General features: G+C 44.3%; 3 protein-coding genes across 16 annotated transcripts in view; 1 reads left to right on the forward strand and 2 right to left on the reverse strand.

Annotated features, from left to right (window-relative positions):
- Positions 1-75: 75 nt before the first annotated feature.
- On the reverse strand, positions 76-2,134 carry AP5S1 (adaptor related protein complex 5 subunit sigma 1). Its single transcript, XM_085579491.1, has 2 exons — positions 1,812-2,134; positions 76-1,432 (listed from the first exon to the last, which is right to left on the reverse strand). The coding sequence occupies exons 1-2, from the start codon at positions 2,132-2,134 to the stop codon at positions 1,006-1,008; spliced, it is 750 nt and encodes a 249-aa protein (XP_085435617.1). The 3' UTR covers positions 76-1,005.
- On the forward strand, positions 2,071-26,928 carry SH2D4A (SH2 domain containing 4A). Of its 7 annotated transcripts, XM_085578940.1 has the most exons (12): positions 3,312-9,892; positions 10,684-10,843; positions 11,346-11,508; positions 13,601-13,666; positions 14,065-14,200; positions 15,284-15,500; positions 15,908-16,038; positions 16,438-16,658; positions 18,136-18,950; positions 21,603-21,695; positions 23,361-23,546; positions 25,889-26,928. In XM_085578940.1, the coding sequence occupies exons 1-9, from the start codon at positions 9,718-9,720 to the stop codon at positions 18,226-18,228; spliced, it is 1,362 nt and encodes a 453-aa protein (XP_085435066.1). In that variant the 5' UTR covers positions 3,312-9,717; the 3' UTR covers positions 18,229-18,950; positions 21,603-21,695; positions 23,361-23,546; positions 25,889-26,928. The 7 variants fall into 7 exon arrangements, with proteins under 7 accessions (XP_021388330.2, XP_085435066.1, XP_085435065.1 ...); XM_085578939.1 differs by having other exon boundaries at positions 23,361-26,928; XM_021532655.4 differs by adding an exon at positions 2,071-2,435 and having other exon boundaries at positions 9,500-9,892; positions 18,136-26,928.
- The window catches only part of CSGALNACT1 (chondroitin sulfate N-acetylgalactosaminyltransferase 1), a 47,283-nt gene continuing 42,164 nt past the window's right edge, over positions 21,957-27,075 (reverse strand). For 6 of the 8 annotated variants that reach the window (XM_085578928.1, XM_085578929.1, XM_077782948.2 and 3 more), the window contains 2 exons: positions 23,970-24,051; positions 22,139-23,608 (listed from right to left, as the gene is read on the reverse strand). In XM_085578928.1, coding sequence (XP_085435054.1) covers positions 23,325-23,608; positions 23,970-24,051 — 366 coding nt within the window. In that variant the 3' untranslated portion in view covers positions 22,139-23,324. Of the gene's footprint in view, positions 23,609-23,969; positions 24,052-27,075 lie in introns of all 8 variants that reach the window. The other 2 variants (XM_085578931.1, XM_085578930.1) reach the window with 1 other exon arrangement.

Below are 27,075 nucleotides of genomic sequence, written 5' to 3' on the forward strand. Positions count from 1 at the left end.
GACCTTCTGTATCCAATGAGGAAGATGGAAGAGAGTAAACGTGTCTGTTACCCTGACAAAAAAATACATGCAACATTTTCATCTGATGATGAGGAAATAACATAATGATCTTTACTTAAAATTGAAATACAGATGATGGACAGGGTCGGCAAACTGCTACCAAAACGGTGCTATATATGGTGGCCAAAGTTCCAGGAAAAGTCTGGCAGACTTACATGGGATGGAAACATACAGGGCAATCCCCAAAACAGAAAACTGGGAAAAGATGATTCTTTATCTCCTTCAACTTCCCCTGAATCTGCTAGGCCTCATGGTGGAGAGGACAATCACACACAAGTAACTATCCCATTTGATCCAATTCAGGTGGCTTATTTGCAAGAGAATTTTGGCCATAAACTAGGTGATACTGAAATCCAGCAACTGGAATCCTATCAGTGCAGATACAATAATGGCTCATACATTCAGATTCCAGCTGACTCTCATCAACAATTAATTGCTAACACCATTGAAATGCTCCAGGATAACATCTCTTTGGCTCTTGGTTGTATTCAAGCCAGTTGTGGGTGACAGCTGCCATCACATGGGAAGGTGAAGACAGTGCTCCCTTCCCCTTAAGGGTGGGATGCCACAGTGGGCTGCAATGCCCCCACAGCTCCAGCACACAGTGAGATCCCCCGACACGGCCAGAAACCTATCATGGCTGAAGCCCCGTGCCCAGCACCCCTCCTCAAGTGCTCCAGCTTTACAAGTGCAGTTACAAGGGAAAGCACTTTGGGGTCTGGACCTGTGACAGGTGGATTTATGGGGATGGCTATTAGCTCTCCCATTATGCTGTTTGGGGGATAAATGGATCAAAACCCTGCTCTTAGCTGGCTCATTGCTCTTTATTCCTGAACTATGTTTCTCATCCATCCCAGTGGGGCTTGGTGACCATCTCAGATCCCTCCCTTGTTTCTCATCCCTCAAAAATATCTGGGGGTGGTAGGCAGGAATGCTATCTGTAGCTCAGCGGGATGCTTTGATAACCAGCTCTCGGTCCACTGCCCGGAGGAAACGTTCATTGAGAAAAAGGATCTGCCCATGGGGCAGGACACGGTCCAGGAGGCCATCAGCGGCATCTGGACGGAGCAGGACATCGGCGCCGGGGCCAAGGAGGCGCAGGGAGAGGAGCAGGCGGGGAGCCAGGCGCCGCAGGGTGATCTCAGCCAACGACAGATTCTCCTGGGGTTCACAAACCAAGGCGAAGGCAAGGGCCAGCACTGATAACCAGACTACTGTCACCCGCTCAGGGAATGGGTCTCCAGGGGGCATCTGGAAAAGACCCCCTGGAGCATCTTGGAGTGACATCGGCTCATCGGGTAGCTGGGGAAGTTGTGGGGAGGACGGGCGCCCCAAGGATGACTGAAGCAGTTGACACTGGGAGGCCACTTGCCTGGAAGAGAAACGGGGGACCCTCGTATTAAGGACCCCCACCTCATCCCGGGACAGTGTTGGGGGAACAGTGTCCCAGGATCCCCAGAAAGGGAGGATCCCATGAATGGGGGAGTGGGGGGCATGGTCCTGGGGTTCTCGCCGAGCCCTGTCCCCCGAAAGGGGGGCTGCCACAGGCTCTCCTCAGGAATGGAAGGTGTCCCACAGTCAAGAGGTGTCCCAGCCCTGGGGCCAGGCAAAGCCCAAGAGCCCGCCCATCAAACAAAGGGCGTATCACGGCTGCGGGGATCCCAGGGACACGGACGGCACACGGTGGCGGTGTCGCACCGCGCCCAGCCACCCCGGAAGGAGATTCCCGCGGGGGGGATGTCCCGGCGTACCTGGCCACGGCCAGCGGCTGCTGCTTGCGGCGGAGGCGCTGCGGGGCCGCGGGGCCGGTGCCGGCGGGTCCCGAAGGAGCGCGCGGACAGCACGCGGCAGGGGGCGGGGCCACCGGCGCCAGCGGCGCCAGGCGCGCACCGTGGCGGCCCCGCGCGCCGGAAGCGGCGGCGCCGCCTCGGACGGGTGCGGGCCGCGCGTCGCGATTGGCCAAGGCTGGCGGGCAGCGAGAGCTGATTGGCGGGCGGAGGGCGGTGGGCGGGGAAAGGGCGCGGGGCTCGGCCGAGGCGGGGGCGCTGCCCCGCCGCGTCCCCCCGGGAGCCATGGCCTTGTCGCTGCTCCTGCTGCTGCTCCCGTCCCGGGATGGCTGCGTGCGAGATGGGCTGGACACGCCTGGGGGAGGACGTGTGGCCCCCGATGGCTCAGGGTGATATGGCCAGGGCCAGCATGGAAAGGTGCTTGTCTGGAGTGGGGCATACGGAGAAGTGTGACTGGCACAGGGGACATGGAAGCGCCTGTGGCCAGAAGGCCGTGGAGTGGGACATGTTTGGGTGGAGACGTGAGACTCTTCCATGAGACCTTTCCAGCCATGGAAAACTTGTTTTCTGCCTCAAGTGATTTCAGCGGTAAAAATGTTTTTTGACAAATTCCTTATGGCTGTGGCTGGTTAATCCATGGGTTGAAGGTGGGGGTGGGAGGGTGTTTCTGCCATGTTCGGGGCATGTTTGGGAATGTGATATCCCAGCTATGGTGTCATATTCAAACTACTGTGTCCTTATTTCAGCTATAATGTTACATTCAAACTACAGTGTCCTTATTCTAGCTCCGGTATCCATGCCAGGCATGATGTCCGAAAGGAATAAGACAAATGTGTCTTTAGAAACAGACCTCAATCTGCTTGTAGATAGAGCTAGGAACTTACAGATAGGGAAGTAACAGAAGAAACTATTAGTTCTAAAAAATGTTACTAATCAACACGGAATGTTGCTTAGCCAAGGCCATGTTAAATTCCTGAACCTAGAGAAAAGGAACAAAGACTTAATACCTTTACTTCTTTATTTTACATAACAAAAGGGGCCTGCGTATCAGAGGGGGGCATAGAGGAGGCAATTTGGGAAGTCTGTACCTTCCAAGTAACTCAGCCATCGGGAATGAGGAAGAGGGTGATGCGGCCAGGAACTTAGGACAAAAAGGGGGCTGAGTCCCCCAACAATCTGGGAGACCCGATGGGAAATTGCCATGGGCCTCTCCCTTTATTCAAATAAAGCCACGCGACTCCTCTGTCCCTCTTTTGGACACAAGCCTCTGACATCGTGGATTCACGTTCCTAACGGCGTCCCTCGCGGAGCTGTCTCCCAGGAGTGGGTGTGCAGCGTTGTCCTCTCGCAGCCTTGCTGCAGCGCACGGCCAGAGCCGCGGCTCGCTGCCCGCGGCCGGCGCGTCCCGCTGCCGCCGCCGGGGCTGCGCTGCTGCGCCGCGCCCGCCAGGCGGCGCCCGGCGCGGGGCAGTGCGCGGCGCGGGCGCGGAGCCTCTGAGGGGCCGCGCCTGCGGAGGAGCTGCGCGGAGCTGGCGGCTGCCGCTCCTTCGGGATTCCAGCTCGGGACAGGCTCTCTTTAGTTTCTGCTGCACCTCATTTGCAGCTCCAGGTGGTTTGTTTCTGTCCCCAGTTTGTCTCAGGTTCAGCTCATAGTATTTGTTCGTGCCTCCAGCATGTTTTAGGCTCCAATTTGGTTCACTTTCCCCAGCTTCTTTCCGGCTTCAGCTTATTTGCAGCTCCCGTTTGTTTCCGTGTTTGGTTGTGGCTCCAGTTCATTTCTGCTCCGGCTCGTTACTGCTTGTGCTTTTTCAAATGATCTTGGTTTTTGACAGGGCCACAAATCAATCACTATCGTAACTTAAATATGAAAAGACATAATTGTACGTTGTCTAAAGATGGACTAAACTTCTTGGACCAATGCAACTGGACCTTCAGCCTCCAGTGGGATTCCCCACAGGTGCCCCAGTACTGGATCCCACTGTCAGGAAAATCCACAAACGACAGAAGTTTATGTCGATACAGGAGAGACAGAGGAGTCCTGCAACTTTATTTGAATAAAGGGAGAGAGGCCCGCACACAAGCTCGCGGGGATTTCTCGCTCAAGGTTTCGGAGGGCACAGCATCCGTCCTCAACTCCCAGCTGCAGGTTGCCCTCTTCCTTTCTCCATTGGCTGAGGTACTCGGAAGGTACAGCCTTCCCAAACTGCCTACTACATATTCCCCCTTGTACCTACCATTTTTCCCCAAAGTTGAGAAATTGAGGTTTGTACAGACCCACTTGTTTGTTTCAGGAGCTAAGCTGTCTGGTCTCTGCAACAAACCTGCTGCCCAAAGTTAGTACAGACATTAAGACCCGTTTCAAATATGTTAATACCAGTACTGTCACTCATCAAATTGTAAAGACATTAGCTTTCCTCTTACCACCTTGATGAATAATGGGAGTGAAGTTCCAAACAAGGTAAAGAACAAAGTGGTTAAGCAATGAAAGCAACAGTCACAGGAATGTGGAAGAGAGAAAATTTATGACCTAAGTTCTTGAACGGGGAAAACACAGAAAGATAACACCCTTCTAGTCCAGAATGTGTAATGATGAACTAAAAAAATCCCCAGTTTTGACTGGTTCTGTACTGTGAACTTGCCCTAGGGATGAACTTTTGCTCCTTATAATAGTAAAAACCACACCCCAGCTCAGGCATCTCCCCCTACAAAAAGACCACCATGCGCCAGTAACAACTTAAGCCAAGTAGTAACTTAAGTAAGACTTAATAGCCCAAGATTGTGCCTCGGGGTGCTGCCTCTGGGATTTACCACCCAGCACCTGTTTCTGTGCAGAACAGTAAATCAAATTATATGGTTAGAGAAATCTCATTTTTTACACTGACAGTTTGGTTGAGTATCTGATCCTGTGAGTTAACCTAGAGAAGCTCTCACCCTTTTCACCACACTGTTAATTCTCTCAGTGATTTTGATACAGGGAGATGATCCAATAAATGTTTGCACATTATTCTAGCAGGGAAGATACATTTTCCTTGAAAATAGAGCCCTGCAGTCTCAGACTGTGTTCAGTGGCTGTTGCTATATCAAATTATTTTTCCTTCTTGTCATTACCACCCATTCTTACCTGCTACAAGATAACTGCTGCCCCCTCCAGCAATATCAGGGACCTATAGGGCAAGTCAGTTCAGCTATAGGTAATTTCAAAGTAGTTTATGCTGTGGTGACTTCATTGGTTTTGTTCTTTAAGCATTATATGCTAGCCTTATGCAGAATCCAGTACATAAAGGGGCTACAAGACAGCTGAAGAGGGGCTTTGGATAAAGGCATGGAGTGATAGGACAAGGGGAATGGCTTCAAACTGACAGAAGGCAGGTGATAGATTATATATCAGGAAAAAAATTCTTCCCTGTGAAGGTGTTGAGGCACTGGAACATCCCTGGAAGTGTTCAAGGCCAAGCTGGGTGGTGTAGTGGCCCTGTCCATTGCAGGGGGGTTGGAACTAGATGATATTTGAGGTGCCTTCCAACCCAAGTCATTCTATAATGCTGAGATACAAACAGGTCTGCTTCTGTCTTTTGGGGGCTGGGCTTGTGCAGTTGTGTTTTCCTTCTCTTATACCCAAACTAGAAGTTTTCCTTCCGTCTGAAATAAAAAAAGCAGAAACAGTAGGCTGAAGCAAAATTAAACAGAAAGAGAGGAGTTAATCACTCCCTCTATTTAGAACAGGATGAGGATTTAAAAAAGCCCCTAATGAACAAGAACAAAACAAACAAATGAACAGCCAAACTCCAAAGCACGGAAGGATATTTTGGTACTAACCTTGCTGGTGCAGCTGCTAACATAAATGTTTTCTGACACAAGTGCAACTGTTAAGCCATGAAGGCTTGTATACTCAGAGCAAGGCTAGGGTGGTGATTACTTTTGGCTGCACTGATTTCAGGTGGGTTTTACAATTCTGCTTTGCTTCTGAAAAAAATCAGAAATGCCTTCATGAAGTCTGGCAGAGAGCTGATGGCATTGGAGTGGTTGGAACTGGAGAAATCCAGAAAAACCTGAGCTTCCTAGTGCTGCAAGGCTTAGTTTGGCAAGTGAAAGGAAATTCAGTTGCATTCTCACAGTCCAGCCTCTTGATCAGGGAAAAGAATGCTCAGTGGTGTCTCTGAAGCCACCTCTCACTAAACAAATAAGCAGCTCCAAGGAGAAGCTCTTGACTCAATATAGTTCCACTATTTACTGAGGAAAGTGGTCTTATCTGCCTTTTAAGGAGAAAACTGCTTTATGACAATAGAAATACTCTTAGGTCATCAGCCTGTACCCTGAAGCAGCCTTTCTTGCATTCTCTTTCCTCCTCACTGTTTGGTTTCTTGGGTTATTTTTAATTTACAGTTACTGTCACATTTACAGTGGAGATGTGTGAAGCAGGTTGAATAAGCTGCCTCCCTGAAAATGAGCACATTTACACTGTCCTGTTTGACTTCTTGATGAAAATCATATCTGTGATTTTCTATCTGTCTGTTGTTTTCTTGGAGAACCTTCCCCTCTGCTGGCAGCACTGATGGTGAGGACCAGGACCGGTATGGCCAGGTGGGAGTGTCTTGTGAGCCTGTCGTGTCCCAAGTGTCACCTGCTGCACATGTGAGCAGGAGCTCGTGCCAGTTCTTCTCAAAAATATGGCACTTTCATGTGTATTCATGGACTTCTTTTCCCCTGTTCCTGGTAGATGATTTACATCATGAGGCTGCTCTCCAGTAGGAGATTTAAATGTTGTGTGAAGGACAACATTTTGAAGGATCATTTAGCCTTTGAATTGTGTTTATCATTATGGCTTTCAGGCTGAGTATCTTATACATGAGTGACAGAGCCCCAAAGCCCTGATTTGGCTTCCCACATGCCCCATTTAGGTTTTGCTATTTTTGGCTACTCCCATCTCTATTTCTCCACAAAACCAGCTCCCACCTACCACTCCCATTAAAAAAATGCAAACAATAGAACAGGATCTCTACTACAGTTTTCCTCCAAGTTACCTGCTTGGGGGTCCCTCTGCCATTACTGCAGTCTTTGTCTTCACCAAATTTGAACTGTAAATATACTATTTACAGCTGGAATAGCATCTGCAAAATCACTTCCAGCCAGGTGTCAGTAATATGGCTTTGATTCAGACTTTGGGAACAGCATATGACTGATTACAAGGATTTCCAGCTTCTAGATCTTTAAAGAAATGACTATTAATACAGAATAGTGACTATTAATACCTCTCGACATGCTTATATCATTTCCCTCTGTTAAAATAGCTGGTGCTTTAAAGGGTACCTTTGGGATACAGCATTATAAATCTCCTCTTACAACCAATGTTACGAGGAAATACAACTCTGCAAAACTGTATCAGTACTGTGAAACTTGTTTGCTGAGCACCCTTCCACCTTGTCAACACACTGTGTCTCCAGGCATGGAAAGAGAGACCACTTTGTCACCATGGCATATGGCAGAGCACATCATGTTCTCCTAAGTAAATGCCATAGCAAAGCCATTCCTATTCCTGAGAAGCCAAAGCAGCATGGACATGCTGCTGCACGCATTCTGCTGATGGAGTCTCATGTGTCATGTCCCAGGAAGCTCTTCCCTCTCTATACTTGCCATCTCCATGGCTTGAGGACAACCCAAGACCCTTCTGCTGCTGAGCTGAAAAATCTCTGCCATCAGGGAGGTACTCATAAATCATTGCTCAAGTCAGATCATCTCCCCTAAAAACTTTTTTTTTTAATCAATAAAGTAATTTGTTTAAACCAAATCCATGCTGATTTGGAACAGCAGCTTCATGTTTCCTTCTAGAACGAAGTTAACATTTTTAATAGGGAAAGTATTATGTAATCAGAGAAACAAAATAGAAATAAGAAGACTTAACACCAACTGCTGGTCACTGCATGCTCCTGGCTTCTGCTGCAGACAATGCATTTCTGGGACCATGATCTGCTCTCTTGTTTCCTTGAGGTCCTTGAGGAGCAATTTGTCTCCCTGCCTACAGGTACTCCCCCTGCTCCAAGCTTCTTTGAAGCTCCTCCTGCTGAAATTGCATGGGGACTTCACTGGAGTGGGGCTCCAGTCAGCTGTGTCTCTGGCAATTTTAAGGCAAGCCATATTCAGCGGGAAGCTTGGGACAGACTGCTTGATCCCAGCATGGGTGCAAGATGGAGGAAGGTTGACCAGTGCAGCAAGTACTGTTCTGACAGTCTTACTTCATGACAGCTGCTGTTGTGCTGTCCCATTTCATCTAAATAATTGTGTGCTCTCTGTGTGCTCCTTGGGAAGCTTCAGTATTGCACTTGCTGGCTTGTCTACTATCTCCTTTGTTATTTTATTTGTTGGAAGCCAAGCAGTCATACTGTTAAGCTGAAGATGCTCCCAGCACTTTTCTTCCAACATTTGGGTTCCTAGAAGTCCAGTCTTTCTCCTGCAAGATGGCTAATTGATTTGACCCCATTAATTTGATTTAATATGTAGTCCCACTTCACTCTAGCACGGGTCCTGCCATGTCTGTGTCCTTTGAATTTCCACATTACTGCCTCCATAAGCCTCTGCCTCCCACCTACTGTGCTAAATTCTAGCATGCTTGTTCCTTAGACTCCCAGGATTTGTGCAGAAGGACATGAACAATCCCACTTTAATTTTCTTTGCTTTAATTTTCTTTCAATAGCAATATTTCCCAAGAGTTTGTCCAGAAAGTCCCTGCCACTTCTGGCCAGTCAGACACCCTGCTCTGGTGTTGCACTTAATACGTGGCTGTCAGCTTCCTCATGTCACCAAAAGCACTGCCAACCAATCTCCTGATCCCCACGAGTTTATCCAGATAAGATAGTTGTTTTCAAGGTCTTTAGTCCTCATTTCTACTTTCTCATTTGTCACCTTCCCAAATGACAGGAGAGCTTTCAATTTTCCAGTGAAATCTCTGTTGTAAATGTAAATCCATGAGCACAAAGCAAGGCAGTGTGGGTGTTAATACCTTGCCAGCATGCACTGGACAAGAGCCAGTATCCTGGGCAGGAGCAGGGATGCCCCTTCTCCCCATCAGCTTCATCCTGTCAGATGAGGATGTCCCATGCCAGGCTTGCCGCGTGGGCAGGTGCATCAGCAAGATGTGTCATAGCAGGAGCTGTCTAGGATGCTGGCTAGCCAAATCGCCTTTCTTCGAACCAGCTGCACTCCTTGTGCTCCCTTGACTTGCTGGGAGGCTGACTTTGATGGACGGGAGCACTCCGAAATTCCCACTCCTGCCTCAAAAGCAGAGTCGAAAGTCCTCTCTGTCTTTCTTTGGTAAAATGAGGCAGGCTGGGCTTTTAATCATCAAAGTTTTCCTGTTTGGAAGGAGGAGGAGCCATCTAGTCATGGGTTCATTGATTCCCTGCCCAGCAAGAATGTTTGCTTGAGCACAGCTAAGCCGCACCTCTGATGACTAACAGGCAGCGCTCTCTCTCTTTGATATACTATCAGCTGGGTTTATCAGAGTATCAACACAACCTCCCCACTCCAGGCCTCGCCTTTTCTGGCCAGCTCTCTTTGCAGAGCGGGCAGGGGCTGCATGAGAGCTGAGCTCACCTCTTATTCCAAGGAATCTTAACAGCAGGTTTTAAGATACTTATTTACTTTTTTTGGTCTGTGCAGGAAGTCTGAGCTAAAAAAAAAAAAAAAACAACCAACCAAAAAAAAAAAAAAAAAAAAAAAAAACACAAACGGAAAGAGACAGAAGTATAATTGTTCTGGCACGCCTGCATTCCTACTCCAGTCTCAGACGGGCAGGCACTCTTTCTTGTCGGAGCCAGAAAGAGGATCTGATCCCTGAAGATTATCGCCACGAACGTGCGTAAGTGAAACCTGCAGCCATGCTGAAACAGATATTATCAGACATGTACATCGATCCGGAGCTGCTGGCTGAACTCAGCGAGGAGCAGAAGCAGATCCTTTTCTTCAAGATGAGGCAGGAACAGATCAGACGGTGGGAGGAAAGAGAAGCTGCTGCAGAAAATATTTCAGCAAAGAAGCCACTGCCAAGAAAAGGTAAGTTTCTACCTCCTGGCTGCTTCACCCTCTGGCACGTATCTGGCCTAATCAACTCCTTCCTAGAAATAGGAAGTAATGTATTAATTAATTTGATTAATTTCTTCTCCAAGGGACAATACATAGGCTTATTTTCAAACATAAATAAATCCACCTGCAATGGGGTAGTTTTGGCCAGGTACACAATGGTTTTTACTCCCTGGCCCAGACATTCTGTCCTTGACCAAATTGCTCAACTGCTCTAGCTGGGAAGACAGGGCTTATTTGCCGCCAGGAGATGCATCTCATTAAGTTTCCCACTAACTGGTGCCTCAGAATCTGTCTTTAACACAATTATGAATTTGAATATCTGTCCTGAGGCACTAGATCTGATGGGCAGTTCGCACTGAAATTTTAGATCTGAAGTTCCCTGGCCAGGATTATACAGCATGCCAGCTACTAGGAAGATAGCTCTCTTCTTCCAGGTCTCCCTCACATGGTCTATTTGTAGCTACCTCACCCTCACATAGTTTGGGGAGGACAGTGGTCAGGAATTAAATCAAGAAAAGAAACAGTGGTGATTCTTCCCCTTTGCTCCCAGTCTCAGAAATGCCTCCTTCACTGACCTGGCTCAAGGAGTATGAAAAAATTGGCAAGTATGGGCTACATTCAAGTTGAGCTTTCTTCATGTAGAGTTGCTTTTGGGGATCTCTGTCACCAACAGCAGCTGGTAGGGCTCAGCAAGTGCAACATAGCCCCTGAAAAGAGCTACCCAACCAACAGCATTTGCCAAAGAGCTGCTTCTTTTGCAGCCAACAGGAAATCAGTGACATGGAAACTCGGCGCTGACAATGAAGTGTGGGTCTGGGTGATGGGCGAGCATCCTTCAGATAAACCCTATGCGGCCATCTGTGAAGAGATCCAGGCACAAAGAACAAAGCGCCTAGTGAGAGAGCAAGGCCAGGAGGGCAGGTAAGCATCCTTCAGCTGAAGGACTCGGTGGGCACACATGGACGAGAAGGCTTTTGTCTAGGGACACATGAGTTGGAGTCTTCTCTGTAGGGGCTGTGGCTAGCACTGTCATGCTAGCCTTGCTGGCAAAAGGCACAGGCAAAGGCTGGTTTTCTGAGAGGACACACAATGCTGGCAGAGAGCAGCTGCAGACTGAGCCTCCTGTGACATGACTGCTGCGTGGGACCCTCTGCTGCAGACCACAGGAAATGCTGATGCTGTCACTGCAGCAGGTGATGGGCTCTGATCGCACTGATTCACCGGCAGGTGCTTGGGTACATCCAGACAACAGTTACTCACCACAAGTCATTAATTTAATTACTCACCTACCTGATCTAGAGACATAACTGCCTATGCACATGTGGCTTCATTGCAGCTCTGCTCTGCTCACATGCAGCCTCCTCACAAGATGCTTAGACATCAGAAGGTGACTCCCTCCTAAGTCCTCTCTCTCGCATTTCAGAGAGACTGACTCTTCTGCAACATGGACTCTACACCCAGAGCCAGGACTTCTGGCTGAGACAGATCTTCATGGGAATAAAAAGAACGCTGTGGAGAAAAAGAAGGAGCAAGGGGGAAGAATGGCTGATATTGATACAACAGGAAAAAGCCAGGAGCTCACAAAGGTAGTTTTCCATTTTCCCGTAACTATAAGAAACATGGTCTAGGAAGTGAAGCAAATTTTGAGGTCTAGGAAGTGAAGCAAATCCTTGTTGCTGTAAATACAAACCTGAAGGAAAAAGCCATGTATCTGTTGAAGCTTTTCTTCTACAGAAGAGAAGAAGCCATGTTTTACATCCTTCCTTAAGACTCAGAAGGTCCATGTGCTGTTCTCAGCTGGGATAGATCTGCTCTGCACAAATGGATAAACTACTCTGAATTCCTTTGCTTTCATTCTCTGTGGGTAAAGCAAGGGGTGCAGTACTTTCCCTTCTGCATCATGGCTGGTTTGAATGGCTTTTGGGGCAAGACCAGGGAGGCTATCCTAGGATTTTTAAATGGAACATCACAGCCCTCAGCCAAATAATTTACTTTTATAAAAGATCAAATGAAGATAGTTTTACCAGCATCATCTGACATGCATATTTTAGGTGGTTCTTGGGGTTTTTTGTCTTCTAATACAGAAAACAGTTTATGATATTGATAGCACAGGACAACTCCAAATGCAGTAATATAGTGTCTGTGTTTCTGTGGTGTTTCATTACAGAAATTTTTTTTCCAGCAATAAATACATTTGTGCTTTTTTAACTGTCTACAAAAAAACATTTGCAGAGAAAGCAAAAAAAAAAAGAGTTAAATTAACTACCCATGCAACTACAATTGAACAAAAGGAACAGGACATCCTGCCAATTTAATGGGAGAAGTTCTATCTCATTCTGCAGTTTTCATTCAGCCTTGAATAAACTTGTATGAGTGAATATTCTTTTATCATACTGCCACTCCATACTTCAGTATAGAAGTATGATAACAGAAGGTTGGGTTTTGGCAAAATGCTCTCCTACTGCTACCAAAATAGTGAATGGAATTTGGAGTGACTGTCTCCTTTATCAAAAGCCTCTGAGTCACATGGGTTTTTCTCTGCACTGTTTGCTGAAGTTGAGCAACTATGTGGGAGGTTCTTGTTTTTCAAAGGAACTTATTAGTCAAAACTGACCAAAAAAAATCAAAACAAATCAAAAACAACCCCCAAAAAGCAAACAAGCCACCACCAAAAATCTAACCCCCTTTAAAAGTCTTGCATATGGAAATAGATGGAGGTCATATATTTTCCTTTGTTTTCTGTTATTTTATTATTAGTAAATTTTCCCAGGTTTCTGGGGGTTTTGCTGTTAGAAGGAGGACTCCAGACTGAAGTTCCCTGTTGTGTTTTATAGGCCTGGAGAGAGGCCTTTTCCCACCTCCTGCATTAAAATGCTTTCTCTGAGATCTAGTTCCCATTTAACCTGAAAGATCCAGGTATCTTGGATTCAGGTATCCAGGTATGCTGCAGGGAATAGGGCTGATCTACAAAAAAATACTGCTCCACAGACATTTGAAGTTCCTAGTTTCCTGTTGAGGAGAGGGAAATTGTAAAGCCATGCTCATATTAAATATTAGCCAAGTAGGTGATGGAGCTAAAAGGAAGTGTGACCTTGGTAAGCAGAATAATACAGTTAACTCATCACTTGTACTGTGGGAGGCAGTCGGGGTATGATGGGGAGGTGGGTGGGTGTTTACTGAAAGCCGAACCTAACAGTTCGTCTGCAGAGGCAACTCTCAGCTGGGGACTGCTGGCAGGGCAGCTGGGCTGGTTTTCAGGGAAGAGAAAACATGAAATATCCAGCCAGTTGGATTAGTTTGTCAAGTAGGAGTTTGCAGCAACCCAGCCACAGCTGCAAACGTGCACAGGCAGGTAAAGCTGTAGACAGCAGGTTCTGCAAGGGATTACTTTAGAGGAAGGGAAGAAAGGGACTGCTCCCTGGGAGCACTTGTGAGCATTCCTTAGCAAATCTAAGCATGCTTATGGCTATCCTGACACTCCTGAGTTCTCCTGTGGCATGTTTGGCCAAATATGATGGGAAAACCCCTGCAATGTTTGTCAGAGCTGGCAAAATTTGTTAACAAATGTCACATTTGTTAACAAGTCAGCTTTTGCCTTAAACACCTATTGCACCAAAATAAAAAGAGGAATTGTCCTAACATTACATTTGTTTCTCACCACTCTTTTGCTCTGCTCAGAGGGGAACCAGAAGTGTTCACCAGATGCTGGCAGATTGCCATGTGAGGAAGCAAATTTTTCAACAGGTAAGTGGCAACCCATGGTGCCTATTGAGTGGGGTCAGTGCTTTATCTTAGAGTCCCAGTCAGAGCCTCATATGAGCCAAGAATGTTCTCACCTTTTGGACCAGTTTTATCCAGTATTGCCATGCTCCTCATGTATGGTGTGATGATTTGGAGATGACACAAAGCAGGCCAGGTTGGCAGATTGGGGAGTAGCACAGGGAGATGCTCCTGATGACTTTTACTGGGCTGTTTTCCCTTCCTGCCTGAGTTGTTACCTGCAGTAAAGACAGAGGGTCTCCATGTTGTTGAAATTGGAGGGATTCACTGTAAAGAAGGGTGTTCCCAGTATTTCAAGGCTAGCTAAAAAGCAGGGCTAAAGCTTGCTTGAGACAAAGCTGAACATACTGTTTTTTTAATAGATGAAGGAAGCACAGAGGAAAAATTCAGAAGAGATCACAGCCCCCCAGAAGTCAATACCACAGGACCACTCCAGCACAGAGAGCCAGAGAACACTGCAGAAATTGGATGAGAATGAGCCTGAATGGCAAGAATTCTGTAAGATCTTAAAATTACCTTTTCATACAAGGCTTGAGAAATCCTAGGGCTGTGTGGGGTCATCTCAACCCTTCCCCTGCCATACTAGAACTGAATAACAGGTCAGAGGGTGGAGAGTATTGCCAAGAAATACAGCACTGTATTATCATAAATATTTCTGAGTCCACTCAGCATCGAGAATAGAGCTGGGCAGGGAAATGGAAAACTTTCCCAACTGACACTATTTAAAACAAGCAACAAATAGGAACCACATGAGTATAGCCAGTACAATTAATTTTAAACTAGAAGCTGGCCTTCTAGTTTATGAAGTTCCAATATGAGACTTGCAGCAGTATCCATCACTGCTGCCAAATGCTTCCTGAAGGAGAACCTGATGCACTTTTCTTCCCAGTTCCTCCCCTGCTGCTCAGTAGATGGCAATGCTGTACCACCAGTTGTTTCCACTTCAGTCTAGGGGGTTTTCTGACTGACAAAAAAAACGCTGATGGGAGAGCTGGTTACTCGTTCAGACTCCAGGGAGAGATGGACCTAGACAATCAAGTCAATTTTACAGGAAATAAACCCAAACAAAAATACAGTCAAGTTCTCCACTTTCCATAATAGTTTCAGCAAGGATCCTTCTCACCCTCCAAAATTGATAAGCACGATCAAATCCTTCAAATGATTGATCTGGAGTAATTTCAGCAGCTTCAACTCCAGCAGCTTCAAGCCCTGCCCCCCCACCTCCCCCGATCAGTTTACATGAAAGGCACTACAGAAATCCATGTCTGAACCAGAAGTCAGCATCTGAAAGAAAACCAAAAAGTCTCTAAGTACAAAAGGACCTGGTACCAAGAAAAAACATACAGATTTTAAATCTTGTCCCAGAAAAAAACCTGGTTTTTATTCTTTTAAAAAATAATGTGCCATAATGTGCCACTTAACACATGGGAGAGACGTGGCAAATGGTCTCACAACTGAGTGACTCTTTCAGCTTGTGAAATGGGTTATTCTTACATTTCAACAAGCAGGAAGATGGCCGAAGGGTAGCAAGTTTTAAACTTGCTGCTTGTTCACTCCTGTAGGACTCCTTTTTTGTTCCAGTGCAGAAATCCAAGGCAGCAGATGAGAAGAGACGCTCCCTTGCACGGCAAGCCAGAGATGACTACAGGAGGCTTTCACTGCAAGGCATCCACAGAGGGAAGCAGGCAGATATTTCCAAGGGTGCCACAGCAGGAGATCGGCGACCACTTCAATATCCACCTCTCCCCCCCAAGCCTAAACTTCTACCTCCTGCAATGGCAAATGGGAGAGCAATTAGGTAAGGAAGCCCCTGTGCACAGTGGAAAGGAGAAGGGATGAGATTCTTTTGCTCTAGCATGGGATGGTTGAGAAGGGAATGGTTATCTCTCCTCCTTGTGTGGAAGAGACACCCAGCAGGGAGAAATACAGAGCCTAGGCTATATTCCAGCCTAGGGTGTCATGAGGCCTTCAGGTGTTCTTTTCTGGAGGGTAACAGGTTTAGTTAGTCACATGTCCTAAGCCTGGAGCACACAGAGCCCCTATGGTGCCAGATGTCTGCTGAAAACCATATTCCATACAGCTGAACGGGTGTAAGCTGCCTGTTTAGGGCTGGTCTTAAAATCCTAAGCAAAATTTACGTCCTGCACAGGGACTCAAAACCTGTCTTTTGAATCTGATGTACAAACCAGAGGTCTTTTCTAACAGGAAAGAGGGAGTCCAGAGGACAGTCTCTAATTCCACAGAAGAAAGTATCATCAAATGGTTCAAAGAGGAGCAATTCCCTCTCCGAGCTGGCTATCTGAAAACCACAGACACAATAGCACCTTGGTTCCATGGTGAGTCCTGGGAATTTCCACCCCAACCCAAGTGTTTAAGGAGTTTTTTCTGCTAACATGGCTGCTAACATGGGCTGGGCTTGGCAGTAGAGCTCCTATACTGGAATCAACATACAACAAGTGGAATAGCATTCTCTCTCATAACACAGCAACAGCCCTTTCAAGCTCTCCACATTTGTTGTTCGTCATTGCCAAGTGTGGCACAGTTAACAAAGAGCTGTTGGCCATGGCCTGTTACTAGAAATGGCAGAACTCTTCTTGGGCTACTGGGCAAGAAAAGAGTGAAAGGGTTGGAAGTGCCATGTACTGGTTTTAGAGCATATTTCTTGTGAGAACTGTTCTGTCCAGTCCTGCACAAATGCTTTTCTCCCTTCAGTTTTGTGTTTTGGTTTTGAACAGGTATCCTAACCTCTAAGAAAGCAGAAGAGCTTCTGATTAAAACACTACCAGGGAGTTTTCTGATCCGAGTCAGTGAGAAAATCAAAGGCTATGTGCTCTCCTATCGGTCTGTGGAAGGATGTAAACATTTCCTCATTGATGCCTCCAGTGATTCCTACAGCTTCCTTGGAGTGGACCAGCTGCAACATTCAACGCTGGCTGACCTTGTAGACTATCACAAGGTGAACATCTAGTAATACATTCATTAACTGCTTAATTGCTTCAGGGCACTTCAAAATAAGACTAGATTCAGTTATTTTGAAGCAGGTAACTAGACCCGTTGTAACTGCTGCTGGGTATGCTGTGTGCTATCCAGAAGGGTATGTCAGTCTGACTGGTACAGCCCAGGCAACCTAATAGATCTCAGATATCTTAGATTTGATTCACTCACCCTCAAGAACACAGAACACCTTGCATGCTGGGCCCAAGTTACTTACAAGCTACTTAGTAGCTTGATGAGAGGTGACAGCATACTCATGCAAACTCCTTTCTTTTGTATTCTCTCCATGGTTGAGGGGCACTGGCAAGTTGGGTAAACACAAAATCCTGCTTACCTTCAGCTTCATCATGAAAGACAGCAATGTATATTTATAATCTCAAAGCAGACAAGGGGTGGCACTGAGCAAAGGTAAAAATAGAAGGGAAGGAGGAAGGTTGGCAGGTTCTTCCAACAATAACAGTGGTGTTTACCAGCGCTGACTGCAGTTGCATGGGTTTCAAAGAGAGCCAGATGGACTGTTCATTCATTTACTGTAAGATCTGCCCAGGGACAGGTCTATAATTTTTTTTCATAAGTTCATTTAAAATCCCCATTTCTTTTAAATAAGTGCATAGCTTAATACAGACATGGCTTAACAAAACTGGACATGAGAGCAATAGCTATACTCATTTGCTCTATGGAACTTTACCTGGACTGCCTGAGCTTCCTGCATGATTTTCACAGTTCAGGCTGAAAGTATTAAAAGCAGGAGTTATACAGTTCTTTGTACCAGAGTCAAAGGATTTAAAGCTTTGCTGTGCATATATACATCAAATATAGAGCCAAGCCTACAGTCTGCAAAGAATCAGGCAGCACCCCTACACTGCAGCACATGTGGGCAGATGAACCCATTCTGCCAAAGTGCCCCACTGGCACCCACCAGGTGACCATGAAAGAAGGCAAGTTCCCACCATTCATCTGTTGCTAGGATGGAGAATGAGATTGGTCTGTACTTAGAACAGGACTTGCCTGTTCTAAGCAGAGGGTGTGTACTCTCTCCAGAATCCACCTGTGTCCCTCCACAAACACAGCCAGAAGCACAGTTCACAAGCCCTGGTCATTCTTTACCTGCATGCTGCACAGTCCTGGCTCTAGCACTTTCTATGCAGGGCACCACTCCATGTCAGAGAAGCTGTAGTTTCCTCAGGGATGAACACAGCTCTTTCCTAGAACTGCCAGAGTTGCGTCACTGAGTTATGGCACAGAGCACAGACATGGTTTTATGAAGACAGAGAGCAGAGGGCCCTTCCCTGAGTTCTCCAGGAAACTGAGTTGTATCACACAGTGGTAGGAGCACATCCACGCCATAACAGAGGCAGGAAGACTGCTGTCCACCTTGTGAAGTTGTGACAGGCAGGGTATGTTTGAAAACTGTGTTTGATCATATTCTATATTAACAGGACGAACCCATCACTTCCTTGGGGAAGGAGCTGTTGGTTTACCCATGTGGCCAAGAGGACCAAGAGCCAGATTACATCTCTCTCTTTGAGTAAACCTCCCCATCTCGTTGGGCCAGACTTGTACTTACAAAGAACTTGGAACTAGAGCTGCTGATACTTACCTGAAAACATACGTGCCTCTTTTTGTATCCTTCACAACAAAGCATTAGGAGGATAGGTACTGTTGTGTGCTACAGGATGCATCAGCCCAGCAAGCTGCAAAGCACCTGAATACATCCCAGAAGATGGAGAGAATGAGCTGATGAAGTAATTAGTTGATCAGGGAGATACTGCTGTGGATTTTCAGTGGGTTTTTGTAGGTTTCCTGGGGGGCTTCTGTATTCAAGCTGCCTTTTGTTCCTGAATGCAAGGTTCTCTGGGAAATAGATTAGTACCTACAGTTGAATAAGATTATACCTTCCTGAACACATAAAACAACTTGGAGAGGTGAATCGATCTTGATATGTAATTTGCATAATGTGAAGCTTAATTCTATAAAATTCTGTGTTCTTGGAAGGAAGGATGTTCAGCCAAACATCCAAGCAAACCCTGAGTGCCTTTCAGTGGAAGGTGCTCTCTGTGACAAGATATTAGCACACATGAAGAGTGCATTTTTTAAACTCCTCTAGCCTCTGAATATAGATCCTCACTCTTTTAACCTGTATTTAACTCCCACACAGGCCTTTCTGCATTGAGAGGGATTATCCTGTTTGAAAAGGAAAGGAGATGGGACAGAGTCATTTGTGTGAATGACCACATGCACAGAGCCTAAAAATGTAAGAAGGAACACCTATATCAGTATTAATACAGTTTACAGAAGAGTTTTTGCCAGTAAAGAATGCTGTTTTCCAAAATGGAGCTATTTATTGCAAGTTGTATCCTGATTACTGAGATGCATCTGGTGTAAACTTCATCACAGAACTTGTTTTTTCAACATAATGTTCTTTTCTTATCTGTTACAATGCTCTTTAAATACATCATTCAGAAGACTGGGGGAGAGCTTAGACAGAATCACATAACAAATTAGTCTTCATCCAGGTTCCCTAATGTTGTTGCACACGACAACCCTCTGCAGCTGAGGGTTGTGATGTGAATCTGCAAACATAATTTTTTAGAGGCACAATCCTCAAATAGTGAACAGGAGTCGGTCTTGATTCAGTTGTTTACCTGTTTTTTCCTGTTCTCTTTTTTCTGTTAGATCAGGGCTATTCAGCTTGAAGAAGCAGTCAAAACTTTCAGTCTTACATTAATCTGGGTTTGTCAGAATATAGATTTAAAGAAATTGTTATCATCTGGTCTTAAAATTTGCAACTATGCTGGCAGGTGGTTTCCATTCCAGGAAGGAGGGGATAACTGCACTCTAGTTACAGCAAGTGTCACTTGCTAGAAATAAAACCCTAATGTAAACTGAGATTCTGAATGTAAAGACACTCTGCCACTGCAAATGACTTAATGAGCTTCTTGAGCAACATATCTCATATATCAAAGAGATAATTTCAATATAATCTGCATCAATCATGAGAAAGGGTGTTAGATTATTTATGGGGGGGGAACATCCCTCCTTCCCTCTTTATGAACTGTTTCTTTTAAAAATATGGTCAAAATGAGAGGTCCTTCAGAAAAACACATGTTTTCACATGAAGAATGTGCCATAGCTGATATCTTGCTGGAGACAAATCGTGAAGTGATTTGCAGACCTATGGACTGGTAAAGAAAGAGGACAAGTATGCTCTAAAAAGGCATTTTGAGACTCAGGGTGCTAACTTGCAAAATAAGATGCAGGCCAATCTGGCATGGACATAGCAGGACATAATCAATTTTAGCTCTAACATCTTTAATAAAACTCCTCAGGCTTTGACCTGCTAACAAGTGAACTAGTAGATTCACTGCCTTATATTAAACTACTTATTTGCAAATATTGTCTCAGTTCAGCCCAGGGAAAACCACTATCCATGTTCATATCATCCCACATGTTTGAGTCATGCCTTAGTTTTTCAAAGACCCACTTTTTTGCTGCGAGGCAAGAAATATGAACATTTAGATTACTGCACTGACTGCAAAGGCAACTACCTTGTTAGAACAGACCCCCTTAAAACTGGTTCTTCCATTGCTCCAAAATCCAGCTACCCTGGAAGTCTGTGGAGCAAGGATGTCTTGCAGCAGTTGAGAATCAAGAGTGATGACATACCTTTGGAAGTTTCTCTGTAGAATCTTTCCTTCTTCAAGGGATGCTGTGCAAGGATTACAAGAGAAGTCCATTTGCCAATTGCTTGCTGGAGAGATTATGAATCCTGGATGAGCATGGCAATTTGTTTTGCTCAATGCCTTTAGCCAGAGTATGCTGCAGTCATCAAAAAGTAAAGCAAGGAGTCCCCAGATGGCCTCCCCACCTGCACAGGGCCATATCTAGTCCCTCCTCAACCAAGATCCAATCAGTTGTCATTCTGAGAAAGATCACAAGCTGATTTGGGGACAAGGAAGGTAGACACCTTCATAACAAAATCTGTTGTTCTGTTGGCTGCTCTCTTTGGATTTCACCTTTTGCTAACTGGGCTGGAAGACCTGTTAGAGCTCCACTTGGCTGACAGAAATATAAGTAACAGCAATATTTCCCTTTTTCATGCTGCTCTTCACCTCTCCTGTCAGTGTAGTCTCCATCTCTAAGAGAGCCCTGACAGATCTCTGCTGTGATTAGATTACCCTGCACATCACTGATGTGGGCAATGACTGTGGGCTGGATTTCTTCATCACTGATACCATCTCAGCTCTTGCCAAACTGGCTTCTGCAGCCAAGGAACAGAAACTGCATGTACAGTATTATTCCTGGCAAGGGGAACAGCATATCTGTAGAAAATGACATACATGAAAATCACAAAGGTGCTATTTAAAAACATAAGTTGTGAAACTCTGACAGGATCTCGATGACATGCTTGCAAAGTAATGAAGTGCTGAATTTACAAGTGCCCAGTGCTTAGAACTGGAGACTAATAGAGGTTTGAAGGGACCTCTGGAGATCATCTGGTCTAGTTCTGCTCTACAAGTGTGTCTTAGTGAAGACTGAATAAAAACAGCATGGCAGTAGTTGAGGCTTGATAAATGTCATGATTACAAAACTTCCACAGTGTACAACACCCAGTTTCAAATTCAGGTTTAAGTGAGACTGCAGGAAAACTTTGCCCTTGGAGCAGCTGCGTTACCACACATTGATATGCACTCAACAAGCCATGCCTGTCTCCTTCTATTGCATAATGTTTGTAAAGTTACTTCATCAATACAAAGCACTTTATAAATAATCACATGTTCTGGGAACAAAGGGGTTCTTTGGAGGATCTACTTGAGTGATTGCTGCAGTTTCTATGGTAAGTGATGTATTTTGGGGTTGAAGTTTTAAAGTATACAAAGTTTCTATTCTTTTTGTACTTTTGCAGTGTTTTGGACACTTGGTGATTTGCAAGGCAAGTGCAGTGTGGATTCTTTGCACCAGGAAAAGTCAAACACATATAAACCTGTCCAAGGAAAAGGTATTTACAGCAGCATGGCTTCTGTCTGCAGAACCTGCATGCAGTGCTTTCCAAAGAGGTTCATAGCGCTCTTCCTACTGCACAGCTGCACAACAAAGAGTAGTTCATTCATTGTTCAGTGCTACCTTTCTTCCCCCCAGCTTTTACAAGCCAAAAACCAAATTAGAATTTGGTTCAGACTGCCTTGAATTAATCTGAATGCAAAAAACAGACTGCTCAGAGAAACAGCATTTAGGAAAGCAAATGGAATTTACAAACCTGTGCAGTTTTTGTTGGCTAATATATATTAAAATGGTAAATAGCAGTCAGCATTAAAAGAAAATGCTTTATAAGAGCAGTGACTCAGACTTTGAACAGTTTTAGGCAATTGCAATAAAAACTATTAAGAAGATGACTAATGTTTACAATTAGTATCTATAATTATCATAAGAGAATGTGCAGGGTACAGTAGTCCATCACAAAAATTTATTTTGTTAATTACAGAGAGTTTTCTATATCCTGGGTAAGACTATGTATTTGGTTTAGAATAAATACTTTGGTATAAAGTCAGAAAATGTTCATCACTGTTGGTATCTGACATTTGGAGTTTAAAGCCTCCTGCTAAATCACTACTGCAAGTTGATATGTATTTCTTTTTCTTCAGTATGATAAGGCCTCTGCCTTCCAGTGCCCAGGTATTGTAGAAAAATCACTTATCTATTCCAGTTCCCATCCACAGGAACACAGATCTGCAGAGCATTTTCCAAGCATTGGAAGTTTATACTATTTCCTACTAAGGCTAGAAGTAGAAAACCTGAAGTATGGCAAAATAATTCTCAAGCCAAATGAATTTCATTTAAAAACAAATCTTGAAATACATACAGCATTCTAAAGCAGAAATACACAATGTGATTCACATGATACAGATGTGGCTCATTGCTTTTGGTTCACCGTCCACAGAGGAGAACAAACAGTACCCTCCAGCATTTTTCAACCATCACACTTGACCAGTGAGTTTTTCTCTTTCTTAAGTTTAGAAAGCACTTTCTGAGAAACCTCTTTCTCTGGATTAACTGGGAACGGCCTGTTAATGCACTGCTGCTGTTCCACCATCCCAGCCCCTTAAAGGAAAAGTATTTTTGGTCACTCTGGCTTTACCATGGTTAACAATCAGATGTCCTTCTCAGAGCAGAGTCTCTGTACTTATTCAAAAATAGCCCTTTTTGGATATGTCAAGTTAGATGTAGAAAATAACTCCTAATTATTGGCCCATCAAAAGGTCAATCCTTTAAATAACTGTACACATCTTACAAACATTTCAAAGGAAAAGCACATCCATTTCTTAGTGTGAATACCACACTGGTCACATAATAACATATAATGTTCATTGTCTCTGTGATGTGACCTTGAATCTCATCAAGTGTTCAAGTTTTCCCAGAAGCAAGTGCTGAATAGTCAGGATAGTGGGATACTTAAAAACCCCATTAGAATAAAAACAAAAGTACAGAGGACAGCCATTTTCCCTCTTCTTTCGCTGCCATCCTTCTGGAATCTCCATCCTCTCTGTCTTATCCCAACTTTCTGGTTAAAAGCTCTTTTCCAAAACACCCTGAAGTCCAGTTCAGAGGCTTTCAACCTCTTTTTCTGGATTCATGTCTTCTTACTGCTCAATTTCTGTCTATGCAGGTGTGTCTCAATCTCTTGCTTGAAAACAAGCATCCCAAGCTGGCCATGAGAACCCTCATTCATGGCCTTGGACTGCATGCACATTTTGTACTGCTCTGGAGTCAGCTCGTCCAGACACTGCTTTTCATGCCACAGATGGAAGAGACCCCTGACAGGTGTTCGGATCACCATGAGGTTGCTGTGGAGGTACTTGCGGTACAGATGCACATCTTCACCACCCCAGCCTTTAATATCCAGGTCAAAGCCACCTGGCACAAAAAAAAAAAAAAAAACAAAAAAAAAATCAAAACTAGAAATCTGTTAGCAAACTCAATGCTATTAATTGCACTGCAGCTGTTTTCTGACTCCAGTCAGCCCTTTAAAACACACACACTTTCTGTGAACATTAAGCTGCCCATCTTCAAATATTTCACTATCTTTATTTGTATTTTATTTGTAAGCAGTGTTTAGATTCTGGTAATTCTGTTGCACCTAGAAAAAGCTTGAACATCTAACTACAGCAATGCTGCAAATTAGTGACACAGACATATTAGCAAAGGAAAGGGAGGCTGATCATAATTTCATATGTTTTAGCAAAAAGGCAGGTGTATTGGAGTGTATTTTTCTTACCTATGTTGATAAAATCAGATCTGTACTGGCAAGTCATCCCAAAACCAAAGTCTCTCCAAAATCCAGTTTCTTTTTTAATAATCTGCATGGAGGGAAAGGAATATTTACATTTACATATTTACATATTTACAAAGCAGAAATGCTTTCAGAGTGAGCATTCTGACCTGAATGTGGTCAGAAATAGGAGTAACTGCCCTTATATTCTTCCCCATGTGAATCCACAGCTGGTCCTGAACCTGTTTTTGTAGAGACTCTTTGGATGTATCTGCCCCCTCTCAAACAGCTGTTTGTGTGTTCTTAGCTATCATGATAACCCCCTGATCCAGAACAATCAGGTTTTGCTCCACTCCTGCTGTAGTAGACCAAGTAGAACAATATCACACCTCTGGAGATTATTTCTTTGCAGGCAAAGCATCCTCCAAAATTGTTAGTTTCTGTAGGATTCACACCTGATGTAAGAAACATATTGGTAAGCCAGGGAAGCCAGACTCTGCTGTCAGAGCAGATGGTGGCATCTGCATTGTGGACCACAAGAGCTCTAGAAGAAAACAGTGGTTCTAATCTGATCACACAATCGACAGCTTTTTGATTATGTTGATTTTGAGAAACAAGAATAATTTTCTGTTACAGAACTGTTATAGCCACCTAAAATGGAACTCCAGAAATGCTGGGTGATAGATATAAGTCCCATAAAAGCCTTTGTAAAAATGAATGGTCTGCCTTCCTGAGACGGACAATGAAAACATTATATATTACAGGTAGAATATCAGAGCACTGAGAAACCATGGCTATAATTTTGGATATCTGAAAAGCAAATATCCAAGTACAGATCTCTAAGGTCATAATTCATGCATGTGAGTGACCTAACCCAATGTGGTGAGACATCCAAGAGCTTCAAGGGACTGGGATAGGAATTTAAATCCTCTGAGCATGTCAACAGTACTTCACAGTCTTAAACACTTGGTTAGAAACCTATCCCTTAGCAGCTGCTTTGGAAAATTTTGACTTAGTTGCGACAGAATTTCAGAAGATGAGGAAAGAGAAAATTTCCATTTCTGGATTTACAAATCCCAGTATTTCCTTAATGAAGAAATGCTCTTCCAAAATTTTCTCTCCTGATTTATTGTTCGTGCCTCCCCTTTTTGTTCATAACTCTTGTCACTTCAAAGGCATTTTTAAACTTTTATTTTACTGCTCACATTGCTAGACATTTCATTTCTCCTTTCCTTGAAAAAGCCAATTAAAAGGAAATAAGATTGTATCTGTCAGGCCTACACTGTAACAAGCAGTCTCCATCACGATGCCCTTACAGCAAGCTACTCATGTGCATTAGCATTATTATTTCCCATTAGGGCAAGTGGCTGCTGCACAAATCAAATTCTATCTAAGATTTCTGAAGGCTTTTTTTTTGTCCTCAGCAGCCCAAGTTCCAGGAGAGAGAGCTAACACTGTCTTATTTTATTGGCATAGATCTGGCCTTATGCCTGGCAACTAATTTGGGCTGAAAATGTAAAAATATACATAAAAATGTGATTGGCTGTACTTCTTTAAATCAAGAAGCTTTTCTGATTCACATTTTATGATTCAAATATTAGCTATAAATATTTTCACAATCCAGACAATGTACTTTGTGGAATTTACGCTAGCCTGAAAGCTAAACTATTTTATTCCCTAAGCACAATTCTTACAAGCTTGAGGATCCCTGACAGGCTCAGAGCATAGAGAGAAGAGCTTATGTGAATCCCATGGTATGATCAGAACAAGTTTCTTTTGAGAAAAAAACAGTACAAGGAATTTTCTAGACTCTTCAGTAAAAGGTTTTCTGGCTGTAGGTCTCATAACACAGAGAGCAGTATACAAAAAATTACTTTAAAATATTTTAAAATGACTTTTCAAACTCTCATTCTTCATTTTTATAGAGGAACTGTACAAGGTGGGGGCAGTGATGACAGAAGACTGGATTCAGACCACAGGTGATCTTTTTCAATTGTCCCTGGGCTCACACCACCCCTGATTCATACCTACCCAGAACAACAATAGAAACTGGGATGCTCTGGGGACAGTGTCCAGCCTGGGACAGGATGAGCCCTAGTAAGTGCAGTGCCTGGCAGTAAGAGAGGCAGATGTGGCAGGTTGGGACCTGGCCCAAAGGAACTGAATGAAGCTGCATAGTTCACTTATGTTTCAATTTGAAAATTCAGCCATTTAGCAGCACTAGTGGGCAGAGAAATGTGACCCACTGACTCTGGAGGGAAGCAAGACTCCCTTCTGTCAGGCCTTTAGGTTCAACAACAGTGCAACACCAGAGCACAAGAGAATGGAGAACAGTGTCTGCAGCAATGCCAAGTAATGGCTTGTTCACTGAGATTCATGTGAACCTCTCATCTGTGTGCTCTTTCTTCCTCACAACAACTCCCTCCTCATTCAGGAGACTCATACATGTCTTAATCATATGCCTTATGGAAATGTTTTTAAAAATACTGCTCTGTTCTCACATAAAAAATAAGCAGGTGAGATGACAATCGGTGGAGTTGCACTGTGTTGTATCAGTGCCAGAATAAAGTGACAGCTCCAAGCATGTGATTTGACTCAGGCACTTCAGAAACACAGTCTGCTCACAGGCAGCTCAATAATGAACTGTGGGAAGGGAAAGGCCACTGTAAGGTGTTCAAGTAAGTGGGGAATAACTGTGACAGCCCCTGAAATTATCTTTTTACTGACTGATCTGAGGACAGCTCTGCTTTTTACAAATGTCATGTCTTCAAATGCAAATAGTATTCAGTGATAGGAAAAAATCAGAGCAAGTCAAGGGCTGTCACCCCAAGATAGCACACTATGAAGGAACTGTTCACTAGTTAGGAAATTCCTTCTATCAGAGGAGCAGACATTTTTAAAATTCTTAGTTTCCATGTAAGAACTTTAAAAATATTTAAAATAAATGATATCAATGTACATCCCAGTGAAATACACTGCAGAACTCACAGAGTGTTGCAGTTAATTTTGTCTGTATGGTGGTCACTGTGCACAAGAAATAGGGAAATGCTTTCCAAGAGCACATGTACCTTTAAAACATGCTTTGTTCAAATAAAAGGAGGCATTCAGAGAA

This window comes from Lonchura striata, chromosome 4 (assembly GCF_050655825.1).
Source record: "Lonchura striata isolate lonStrDom1 chromosome 4, ASM5065582v1, whole genome shotgun sequence".
Classification (NCBI taxonomy): domain Eukaryota; kingdom Metazoa; phylum Chordata; class Aves; order Passeriformes; family Estrildidae; genus Lonchura; species Lonchura striata.

Excerpts from the sequence above, each read along its gene's own strand:
- SH2D4A (XM_021532655.4), top strand. The coding sequence starts at position 9,718 with ATGCTGAAACAGATATTATCAGACATGTACATCGATCCGGAGCTGCTG. Across the intron at positions 10,844-11,345 it reads GAGCAAGGCCAGGAGGGCAG|AGAGACTGACTCTTCTGCAA; the intron begins GTAAGCATCCTT and ends CTCGCATTTCAG. Across the intron at positions 15,501-15,907 it reads GCAAATGGGAGAGCAATTAG|GAAAGAGGGAGTCCAGAGGA; the intron begins GTAAGGAAGCCC and ends CTTTTCTAACAG.
- AP5S1 (XM_085579491.1), bottom strand. The coding sequence starts at position 2,134 with ATGGCTCCCGGGGGGACGCGGCGGGGCAGCGCCCCCGCCTCGGCCGAG. Across the intron at positions 1,433-1,811 it reads CAGCCGCTGGCCGTGGCCAG|GCAAGTGGCCTCCCAGTGTC; the intron begins GTACGCCGGGAC and ends TTTCTCTTCCAG.